This window comes from Pyxicephalus adspersus, chromosome 8, assembly GCF_032062135.1.
Source record: "Pyxicephalus adspersus chromosome 8, UCB_Pads_2.0, whole genome shotgun sequence".
NCBI lineage: Eukaryota > Metazoa > Chordata > Amphibia > Anura > Pyxicephalidae > Pyxicephalus > Pyxicephalus adspersus.
In genome coordinates, this window is record NC_092865.1 from 20,150,996 (window position 1) to 20,163,166 (window position 12,171).

Below are 12,171 nucleotides of genomic sequence, written 5' to 3' on the forward strand. Positions count from 1 at the left end.
GCACCAACAGTCCTTGGCTAGCGAGACCTGGACAGCCTTTCCTTTACAGGGGTCAACCGCCGATCATCATTGCAATAATATATATATATATATATATATATATATATATATATATACATACATACACACACACACAGCATCACCACATGAAATATGAATGAGAAACTATTCCTTCCTTTATGTATAGTATTTGTGTACCAGGCAGCATTTGTAAGGAGAAAATAATTTTTTTTTTCCCTGCTACAGGAACCCTACAACCGTTTGCCTCCCCAACTTCCATCCCAACCTCACCCCAGCCTGGATGACCTTCACCGCCGTAGAAAGGAGATTATGGCTCAGCTAGAGGATAGAAAAGTGATCTCTCCACCACCGTTTGCTCCTTCGCCCACGCTAACCCACCCTTTCCATCAAGAAGAGGTGAGATTGGGTCAAAAAACATTCTTGACTTACCCTTGCATATTTTTAACTACAGATGTAAGTGTATCATTTTTTTTTTTTTGTGGTTTGTTTACTTTCAGTACCTTGATGAGGAATTAAAAGTCTCTGGGAAGTACAAAGGGAATGACTATAGCCAGTACTCCCCCTGGTCCTGTGACACAATCGGTTCCTATATTGGAACTAAAGACGCCAAACCCAAAGATGTTTCTGCTGGAGGAAGTGTCGAAGTAGCAGTAAGTTCATTTTCATTGTTTGCAATTTAATTGGTTTGGCAGGCAGTAGGAGCTGCTGGTAAAATGGTTCAATCATTCATACATAATGCAGATTCCTTTGGCGGAATGTTTTTCTACAATTTGTCTTAGTATTGGCTGTGGCATTTGGCTCGTGCATATATAATATAATATATAATATGCATATTATGCAGAGATCTCACCACCATGTTCCACAGGAGATTGGAAACCCTGTAGAACTAGTCATCCAGAGCAGGAACAATGTCTTGTTTAAGTCTTTGTGATGTTACTGCGATAACTAGCCAGGCTTTTGACTGAGAGCGCCTGTAGCCATCAGAGCAGGAATATACTGACCTGTAGGGCTCTGTTTAATTGAGTTAGAAATGGTGGCTATATACTTTATCACTTCCTGACTATAAACCAAGCCTTAACTATCAGTTATGACATCTGTCTTTTAAAGAAGATCTCCTTGATTATGATTTTAATTTAGGGTCCTCTTGCATATTGATTTGTAAAATTTTTTTTTTTTTTGCAGAACGTTGATAACAAAGCCTTGAGAGATCAGCGCCTTGAGCTGCAACGTAGAGCCACAGAAGCAGGAGAGGATGATCTCATTCCGTTTGGCGACCGGCCTACAGTATCCCGTTTTGGTGCCATTTCTCGCACCTCCAAGGCGTTGTACCAGCCATCAGGCCCTATGCAGCCAGCACTGGCAACTCAAGGTGTGGCGACAAAATCCAGCATTCCTGGTGGGTTTTTAGGGGAAGTGAGCCACAATTGTCTCTTGAAGTAGATTTCAACCCAATTTATAATCTCAAATAATCTTTTACATGCTACATCTGCTGCACTTGGATAAAAAAAATGAATAAAATAAGGTAGAAGGTGCAGCAGCTTTTCCTGTTTGTGGGAAGTCAGACTTGTGTGTGTGTCACTGTATCTTCTTTTACTAAATGAAAGAACATATATTGCCAGTAATTCTCTGAAAAATGTAGCATGAATAAAATAGGTTTCTTTCGTGTGGGAATATTTTACTAATGCATTAGATGTTTTTTGCTGCACATATTTTTTTTTTTACTTATACCATTTTTTTTAAATCTATATATATATATATATATATATATATAGATTACAGTCTTTACAGTCACACAAGCCTGGGAGGTCATCCATACCCGCCCCATCAAAACCTTCCTTCTCAGGGACATTTGAGTGAAAGGTGAGTACAAATTAGCCATCCAGGTTTGAACAAGCCCTACTATTGCTTTTTATAAATACATTAAATTCCATATTTAAAGTCTCATTCTCAAAAGACAGCTTTTATTTAAGAAACAGTGTCCACTATTGCTTATCCCTTTCTTTTAAAATATTGCCTGGCTATCATAACAACTCTTTCGCTTTAGTACAAAAGGTAAATGACCTGGAACAGGTATAGTGATATGAAATTCTGACTTAGCTGCCGGAGAACCGCAACTCAAAAAGTATTTTAAGTGTTTTGGGTCATTGTAAAAGCTGGAAAGCTAGCATTTTCAGAATAGTCGTTATTAGTAGGCAGCTTTCATTTCAATGAATGCCTGTTATTTCTTGTTTCCAGAGATCGTATAGCCAAGCCTCTACCTACTTCTGAGAAGCAGCTCAGGATGGAGTTACAGCAGTTGAACCAGCAGATCAGCCAGCAGACACAAATGAGAGGCATGGAGGCAAGTCTACATTTATTTTACTTTAATGTTAATGTGTCCAACCTAATGCGTGTATTATTGATTGCTGCCCCTAAAACATGTACATTTACTGTCACAATGTCGACTAAAAGTTGATTTTAGCTAGGCTTTGCAGTGTATGAAAATATTAAACAGGAACTTACCCTAGTTTACCTTCAATGGAAACATGTACTGTGTGGCATATGTAGGACATTGTCTTTTTAAACATAACCAAATACTTTTTCTGTTTCTCTACTTTTTGCACATAAGGTAGAAATTATAGTCCAGAGGCACAAAACTAATTTTAGACACTAAGTACTTGGTAACCTTACAAATGTTTGTAGACTACAATTCTTAAAATTATTTTGTCGACCTGGGGTGCCCAACAGGTGGATCGCCCTCTACCGGTAGATCGCAAAAGCAAAAAAAAACTCTGCCTTTCAAAATAAACTCTACCGCGCACATGAGTTATTAAGTCCAAGTTTTTACTGCTGGTAAATCATTTTGATTGGTTATTTTAAAAATAGCTCGCAAGCCAAAAAAGTGTGGGCACTACTGTTGACAAATTCAGCTTCTATGTCAGAAGTATGACTTTGATATGTTTCCACCTGGTAAGGTTTAGTTGTACTTGACCCTCTGCAAAAAAAAAAAAAAAACGGTAACACACAAGTGCAATAGATAATTGTCTGCAGTTAAAGGAACAAGATCAAGAGAGAAAATGAGTTAGAAGGAAATGATGTTTAAATGAAAGAAGATAGGGACAAAGAAGAATTATAAGAATTATAAGAACAAGGGGGGGGGGGGGGACTCACAACCCAAATTCATAGTTAAGTTAGGAATGTTTATTGGTTCATAAAGAAGTTGCTTTAAAGTTGCTTTAAAGCGTTACATTTTTTTGTGGTGACACCTATTATTATAACCTATTTAGTCTGGCTTTGACTTTGTGGAAAGGAATATTTTGATTCTTCAAACCTAAGCAAATTGTCTTATTTTTCTTCAAGGGAAGAAAGTGTGGCTAGTTTTAGTGGTGTTTATAGAGAAATTCAGTTTGAGTATCAAATAGCTTTTAAATCCATCTATCCTTTAGGTCTCTAGTAACCGTCTGCTAGTACAGAGAGAGCCACCCACACTGGGAGGTCAACAGCAGCCCCCTCCACCACCACCAGCTAAGTGGTCCAGCATGTTGTCCAATGAACAACTGAGTCTTGAGCTGCACCAAGTGGAGCGTGAGATCGGGAAGAGAACTCGTGAATTGAGTATGGTGAGTCACAACATCAATGCCTGCTGTAAGGAAAGTACCATTGCCATTTTTTCTTGCACCCATTAGCCTGCATGTTCAAAAATCTTCTACAAAAACCGTTTTAAATGTCTCCAAAGCTAGGTGCCTTTTTGAAGTATGGATGTTTGCAAGACATTTAATTGATTTATTTTTTCAGTGTAGACTTGGACTGTTGTAAACTATACAACTTTTTTTTATATATATATATAAATGTTACTATAAACAAATAGATCACTTGATGCCTTTTTTATGTTTGTAGGAGGGTCACTCAATGGGTGTGAAGAGTAAACCAGATGTCATCAAGGTTGAGAATGGCCAAATAGATCCGCAGATCAAGGTTATGTCGCATGAACTCCCACTAACATTCAGGTATAGGGGATATTCTGCTGATAGCTTGCAATACAGATACATGTGATACTTGCAGTCTACTTACATGGCAGCCTCAAGATATATATATTTTTTTTGGTATTGCAGTCTTTAAGCCCTATGAAGCCCCAGGCAGATTCTAATAGCAAACAAATTGACAAGCGAATGCAATCTGTAGAAGCAACAGTGTACAGAATAACTGTTTATGAGCAAAATGTGCTTGTATGTGCAATTTTTCCTTCATTTAGTCAAACACAGCTACACAATGTGTTTTTGAATTTGTAAAATTCAGTTTCAAAGGTATTATTTAAAATTTACATTATTATGATTGCTTTACTAACTTCCCTAATTCAATTTTGGTTACCCCATAAAGGGATGGTTTTATAGTACAAACCATCCCCATATCCCCATAGACTTTTCCATTCCTAGTACTAATGTGTGTAGCGTCTTACTATTTGGCTGTTAAACCAGACCATTTCTCTTTTGTCATTAGGTATTGACAACTAAGAGGTAGCACCAGAGGGTGGTATCTCATCTTGACATTGAAAACAATTTTTTTTTTAACCATTTGCACAATACACCCAGATATTCTGGTTATGGTAATCTTAACTGATTTTTTACTCCACTTCTGTTTCACATTACTTTCTGGATTGAGGCAATCAAGTTATTATGGATAGAAACAATTCTAGCAGTTTAAAATTTTGAAAACTATTTTTTGCCGACTGTGTCATATAAGCATCACCCATGGGATTTATTTCTACAGCAATGAGGTGCCAAATGGATCAAGCTTGGCCCAAGACATCACCATGCTTTCTGGAAAGGCTGCTTCACTAACTCTTTCTGAAGATCCCCAAGCTGGCGGTGACAAAGCTGAGTCCCTGAGAACTGGTGTCAACTCTGCCGCTGCTCCGTAATCAATGAGGGCTTTTCTCCATGCATAAAATTTTTTTTATTTTTTTTTTTTTATGCATCTGAAAGTGTTTTGGTCTAGTGGGAAAGTATGTAGAAAGTGAAACGGAGGTTTTTTTTTTCCCCCCTTTTTGTGTTTTTTATTTTAAATATATATGGATATATTGGAGGGAGAGCTCAGAGCAATCGGGAGTGTAAAAATTAAAAAAAAGTTAATATTTAAGATTTGCTTACATAACCCCGTTTTTGGGGGTGAGAGATAGCTAAAACCTGTGACCCTGCTCTTATGTTCCCTCCCCTCCAAAGCATGACAGGCTTACATATAAAATGTGCATTGAAAACACCACTAGTAAGAACAACCTCTGCACATATTTTCACATTAACACATTTTTTAATAAAAAAAAATTATACAGAATACAAAAAATATATATTAAAAAAAGACACAGATGAAAATTAGCAGTATCTGCAAGCAATTCAAGATTAGTTGTTTTTGTTCTGTGAATGAACTTAATTTTAATACCTTTGGATGCCTTGGATGCAAGGCTTTAAAGACAAAAAAGGAAGATATTATATATATATACTCTGTTTGATTAATTGTACGATCTTATTGCTGTAGATTTACATTTATTTTTTCTTGTTTTGTTTGGATGGTATTACATAGCCAGATATTTATGACACCTTTTGTCATTTGTTAGGGGGCCACTTTCCTTTAAGTGGTTAGTCCTTATATTTTACTAGCCTGTTAAAGGTGATGGATGTAATGGGATTATAAGGGGTTTTCAATGCTTCTCTTGCCAAAGACCCTCAAATGGAAATTCGGTTAGGAGTGCTGCTAAACTGGCTGACGGGAACAATAAAAGTGCTTAAGACGGGAAATACAAACAATTTTTCAATTCAGCTTAGGTATTTTTTTTTTTATTATTATTTTAATCTGGTAAAATAGCCACACACTAAGCTGAAAGTTGAAATTAAGCTGACAGATCTTTTCTGTACAGTGATTAAATCATTGACGGAGCCACCTGTGGGCTCGTGGAGGGTTTAGAGAGTTTAGGAATGGCTTTGCCAATGTGGTGATCATTATAGCAGAGATATTTGTTGGTGTAGGTGGGCATTTGCCATAATCAGAAAGTCTGCACAGCATATTTGTTGATTACGGCACACACCTCCAGTCCAGGGCCCTATCACTTCTACAATCTACATGGTGCCACCACGTTCTTCTTTGACTGTTGGATGTCCACTTCTTTGACATCTAGGTCTATACTTGGCAATGGCAAGAACAGAGCCACTCTCCACACTGCATGACTTATTCACCATGCAGTGTATACTTAAAACAGACACCCTTTTTTTTTTTTTTCTAAGGGTAATGTTACAATTTCAGGAAAGGGAGTAAATAAAAAAATTTCCCAGCAAGACAGAAATCAAAATAACCCTGTTGTAAGTTTGTATAGTGATTTTGTGCCCTTTGTTTTGCCAACAGATGCACATAAATTGTTTGCCTACGGTTTTAGAGCAAGAGAAAGATTGCTGATTCAAGTCTGCCTCATTTATCCTTGTCTGGAAGAGATTGCTATTGACCTTAACAACCAATAACATTCTTCCATTTACTATCTTCCCTGCACTGTCACTGAAAAAGGGATTATGTTATTGGTTGTAAGTGGTTCCATTGACAGTTCTTTCAAACTTGATAGTAAATGAGTGGCACTGTATTCCTGTATTAAAGGGGAATATAGTCTGGCTGTGTAATAACTTCCCACATTGTTCTGGTGGGGTAAAGCAAGAATTAATTACTTTTTTTGTTCTTTGTAATAGTGTTTTTTCTTTTCACCCTTCCTTCTCTCTCTCTCTCTTCTCAAGTATCTCCTTAATCTTTAACTCCTGCTGGGTCAATGTCCGCCTCAGCGTTACGTTCCATGAATCCTATATTGAAAGACGTGTCAACCAGAACTGTTGTACAATACATGTACCTTTTTATAATAAAAGGGTGGGGTGTCCAAGGTCCCTGGCTTTGCCTACCAGTTGATGTTTCCAAAGCGAAGGTGCTTGGATTTGAGCGCCTGTTTAATTTTTTTCCTTATCGCCAAGAGGAGGCACCGCGTTTAATATACTGTTTCACATTGAATTAAATTGAACATTTCGGACCTGCTGGTCACACATTTGATATTTACATATATCGGCTTGGAGTTCAAGCTAACTTTTTTTTTTTTTTTAATTTAAATGAATTACCATAGCATTATGTGTGTTTGTGTACAACTGCAACGATAAGCAAACACATGTAATATATTTTAAGGGTTTATTTTTTTTTCTTCTTGTATGAGTGCAGCTTCTAGGTTCTGAGAGCTCTGCGCACTTTGAAAGTTTTTTTTTTTCCCTGTGCACTTTACAGAAATTAACTTCTAATCTTTGGAGATTCACTCAGGCATCTGTTTTTCCACTACCAAGAGATAAAGCATAGAGGTCTTTTCAAATAGATTTATCATGGTGCTGTCACTTACTGTAATAATACTAATAATAGTAATAATTTAATAGTAATAATAGCCATTGCAAATCTGTTTTAGGCTGAACAACTAAGATGGCGCTGTGCTGCTTGGGGGCACCTGGATACTCCCAATAGCAGGGGCTGAGTCTTTTCTTCCCATCCTATAAATATAAAAAGCCTTTAAAAGTACTGATGTCACAAATTCTAATGGAATGATGAGCTGCATTGTTCTCCCTATAGTTAGACAAAAAGAAGGAAAAACAGAAATGTTTCAGTTGACTGTTAAAGCATTAACCTGTTAATGAAAATTTCTTTGTCTCTAACATTTTACATAGTCAGTTTCTGTAAAGATAGCTACTGAATACCAAGATAAGGTCACTCCTCCTATATGTCTCCTGTTGATCATTAGGAGACACAGCAGTTTTTTGCTGTTTTAGATCTAAAATTGAGGCATTATATTGGTGGTCTTGGGTGCTTGCACCATGCATCAAAACACCAATACATTAATGCAAGCATAACCTGAAGCCTTGATTTCCCCAAACATTCTAAAAACCTTCCTTTTACTTTATTTTTTTTATGAACTGAGAGACTCCTACTTCTCAACAAATGACTCTTTTGTCTCTGTTCATTTCCACCCTCACAGTTTCAGTTTCTTGTGGAAATTGTGCCTCATCTTTTGTCAATTTCCTTCTACAACAGTCAGCTTTGTGCCCCCACTCCTTTACTCTCTGTCCACTCTCAGTTTTACCTAAACTGCAAAATCAGACTCCTATTCCCTTCAAGCTGCCTCATCATAATTATAAAGAGAAAAAAAAAAGAGAGAGAAAATGAAGAAGCATTCAGACGAATTTGTTTAGCACATAACTTCTGTGAAGTTGCTGTTTTCTAATGGTGTTATAACTCAATAATGTAGAAACGTGGGGAAACCTTCAACTGGTAGGCATTGTTCTCGGTAGCCAGGGCCTCTGTGTTTCAACCTTAAAAAGCACACAGCTGTATTAGACCTGAAGAAGTCTCAAGTCTTGTGATCAGCCTTCTTTTTTTTTTTTTTTTTGGTCTGGGGTTAAATATTTAGACCGTTTCAAGATATTGATACACACCCTTATTTTAGTTCTACAGTTTAATCAACTTGATTATATAGGATGCATTACATTTTTAATAATAGGAGAAATGCTATGACCTCTTTATCGAAATGATAGCTGCTGGCATGTTTGGATACTTGTTACTGCCTTGAATCAAGTATGCAAATTAGTGAAGCTGTCCAAAAAAACCTTGCTATTATTGTATTGTGGATTGAAGGCAGGCATAGATTGAGCGTTAGAAAAGATTGGAAATAAAAGCCTCTGTTTTCCTCTCATGACAGATTTCCCTGAAATAATTTAGAGTATTTTTGTCTTTGGTGGAATCACCTCCCCACAAGTCTTCTCTTACATGGCAGTCCCAAAAGATAACCCTTGTTTTGCCTGTGTCATGATGGGTACACAGTTAGTGGAGCTCTCACCCTAAGACACGCAGATGAGCCAGAAGGTGTTTCAGTATGGCAGCATCCATCCACCCTGAAATATCTATCCGCAGTGGACTGTTTAAAGGGGACCTGTCACTACTTTATGCCTAGCTGTAGTTTTACTGAGCATCAAGTAGATATTGTTTGGTGCAGGAAAATTTGTTTTTGCATGCCTTGTGTAAGGCCTTTTAATGGTTGTGTAGACTCTATATAGATCAGTAGCCTGCAGATAAATCCACTTCTGTACCAGTTACACTGCAGTGGTCTAACATTCCTCGGCTAGGGCAAAACTTGGTCATCAGAAGTGTTCTTGCTCCCTCCTAATCAGAATTCTAGGTGTATCACATCAGGGTGGTAAATATTAGACTGCTGGAGACTCTCCAGTGCCTCCATGCAGATAGTAGCAATCCAAAAGGATTTTACATTGGCACTGGAGCTCTGTTAAACAATAAAAATAGTTAAACATATAAAAAATGTATTTTCTGACACCATACATTTTTTTACTTCATTTTCTGTGAAACTCCATTTGTTACTACCATGGAACAAGCTCATAACCCATGAATCAGGACATTTTCTCCAAATAGGTGGTGTGCCCTGTGTCAGAAACCAGTTAAATAAAGTCTGTGTCTTTCCTAATCTTTGGTCAGGTGCTGCTCAGTTACAGCTGGCTTAGTTCAGTGCCATTTTGTTATTGGCAGTCTTCAGATACTTTCATACTGTATTTAAACTTGTGACTTTTTTTTAAAGCTAAGCTTTTCCCTTACTTGGGTGTACTTGCTAAATTGTTTTACCTTGTAGAGGAATTTTCATTTGTAAGCCTGGGAACATAAAAAAAATGTGACCCTTACATTCTTTAGAAGGCTTGAGATTTTTCTCATTGCCATTTGCAATGCAGTTTACTTCTTTGAGATTAAAAGGAAGCCCACATTCTCTGTAGCCAAGTATCTCTACTTGTAGTGGGATGCTGATGCCATGTTTCAGTAGTGATCTGTCATATTTATTCAGAGGCCTTTTATATTGGCAATGTTTACATTTTTGCTTATCGATCCTTTAAAGAGAAATGATGGATAACTCTTATTGAGCGCATAAATCATTTCCAAGGCTTTTTGTCCCTACAAGCTTGTCCTTCCATATTTTGTATGTAATATTTGTAGGTTAGCCACTAGAGGGAGCGCTAGATGTTTATTGCAGTTATTATAACTGAGATGGGATTATTCAGTACATTGGTCAGTGGTTAGACTAGCATTGTAAGAACAAACGGCGAAAGACAGCTGCTGTTTGGCTATGAAAAGTGGGAAGCCATGAGCACATGTTGCTGCCCCCAGGGTATATATTGGAATTGTGCATAATGCCAATTATATCCTATGACCCCATTTCAACCAATTCCCTATCCAGGTAGCAAACACGATTGGCTTCACTGTTGCGGGACAAATTGTTTTTCAGCAACTTTCTTCTTTACTAAAGAGAACCTAATTGTTACAGGTATAACCTCATTAGAGAGAGAACACAACCCTTTGTGTTATAACGGGGTATCCCATCTCCAGTCCTCGAGGGCCAGTATCCACACACATTTTTAGTTTTTCTCGGACAGCATTAAATTTATAAAGGTGTATTTGCAGGGTCAGCAGATGATTATGTGATTTTTCAATGACATTTTTCTATAGCCTATGGTAAAGGTAGCATCACTTAGGAAATTTAACACCATTCAGACTGTTTGCATGGTAGGGTTTAGTCGGTTTGCGCTCTGTCAATAAGGTTCAACTTTGTTCCCCAAGTTCACTTACCCATTGGTCCAAAGTGCAGCTTCATGCATTCCTAGGTCCTATTATCAATGCAGCTCCTTCTACCCAAGTGTCAGATTATCTCATACTATTGTAAATCCAAAACTCATCAGCAGATTTAGTGGTGGGAGATAAACTGGAGTGTATAGACTAGTGTTGCCCTTTTAATAACTTATTGTGAAACTAAGAAACAAGTATTATTGCTAAGGATTAATATATTTGATTTAGGTTGCATAATTAGGAAAAATACATTTTGTGGTAGGTGCACCCCCCCCCACCCCTGCTAGCTTAGCATTGAAGAAAATATCAAGTGTTCTATGTAAGTGGAATTCCATATATTACTTTGTAACAAAGTTTAACTATCACAAGGTTGACTTCTGTCTCAGGTCTAAGCAGCTACTGGGCAGAGAACCCATCATGCACCTGTGAAATGAGGAGTGCTTCTAACTGGAGGAAAACATTCTCTATATATATTTGTCTAGGCTTACTTACATGCAGGCATTGGCAAGTAAGTAACACGGATCTTTTTGGCACAGAGTTGAAACCAGGTAATGTCAGTTGCAGGGGCCTCTGAACTGTGATTGTTTGAAAGTACAACAGAACGTCAAGTTGTTCAGGATTGGGCTACCCAGACATAAGAAATGCTAACCCAAAGCATATATTGCAAGCTTTTGTGATAAAATCATGGGGGGGTTTAGTGGATTTCTGTAAAACATAAAGTCTGATTACCAGATGTAATTATAGACCGGCTTTCGCTCTGAAGCAGTCCCTAATAAAATCAGGTTTGCATTTGCAATTAAAGTTGAACGCTAAGTCATCAGCTTGGCAGCCCAGATCTTGAGTTTATAGGGATGTTCTGTTGTATTCGTGTTTATAGTGTTTGTAACCTGTTGACTCTGTGCCTTCAGGACTTTGTGCAAAAGCTGAAATAGACTTTTGTTTGCACATGAGGCTCCTCATCCATTAATATTACTGATGTTTCTCTGTAAACCTCTTGAAAGCACCATTTATATAAAAGTAAGAAGCACTCGGCACTTCACAGGCAGCAGGCTGTACCCTATTCGATCTGCATTCTGCTCTTTCAGCTGGATTCAGTTTATGATTATTATTATTAATAATTTCTTTGTTCTTTTGGCTCATACCAGTCTCTCAGAGACATTCTGCAGCTATTAATCACCTTTTTGGGTGGAGTTAAATTGTTTTTGTTTGTTTATTTTTTTGTTTTCTTTTTTTTTTTTTTTTTTTTAACTTTTTAACTTTTTGATGCATTTTGCTTGAAAAAAGAGCTTGTGATATTCACCAATCTTATTGATTGTTCTGTGACTGTGCCCTGCAGAGGTTTAATAAAACTATATTAAAAAAAGTCTCTGATTTTAATCAAGCGTGATTTAATATTTGGAAGATTTTACAATTTTTGGTGAAAAAACTGCTGCAACATCAACCTTTAAACTGTGTCTAATCCCAAAGGCTAAAATGTAATATGATTACATTTCCTAG

General features: G+C 37.2%; 1 protein-coding gene across 4 annotated transcripts in view; it reads left to right on the top strand.

Moving 5' to 3' along the window:
• RC3H1 (ring finger and CCCH-type domains 1) overlaps positions 1–11,936 on the top strand; it is a 32,587-nt gene extending 20,651 nt beyond the window's left edge. For 3 of the 4 annotated variants that reach the window (XM_072419715.1, XM_072419719.1, XM_072419717.1), the window contains exons 13-20: positions 247–417; positions 519–671; positions 1,204–1,417; positions 1,794–1,881; positions 2,257–2,362; positions 3,447–3,620; positions 3,898–4,007; positions 4,768–11,936. In XM_072419715.1, the coding sequence (XP_072275816.1) occupies positions 247–417; positions 519–671; positions 1,204–1,417; positions 1,794–1,881; positions 2,257–2,362; positions 3,447–3,620; positions 3,898–4,007; positions 4,768–4,918 (1,167 nt within the window). In that variant the 3' untranslated portion in view covers positions 4,919–11,936. The remainder of the gene's footprint in view (positions 1–246; positions 418–518; positions 672–1,203; positions 1,418–1,793; positions 1,882–2,256; positions 2,363–3,446; positions 3,621–3,897; positions 4,008–4,767) is intronic. The other variant, XM_072419718.1, reaches the window with a different exon arrangement.
• The last annotated feature ends 235 nt before the right edge of the window (positions 11,937–12,171 follow it).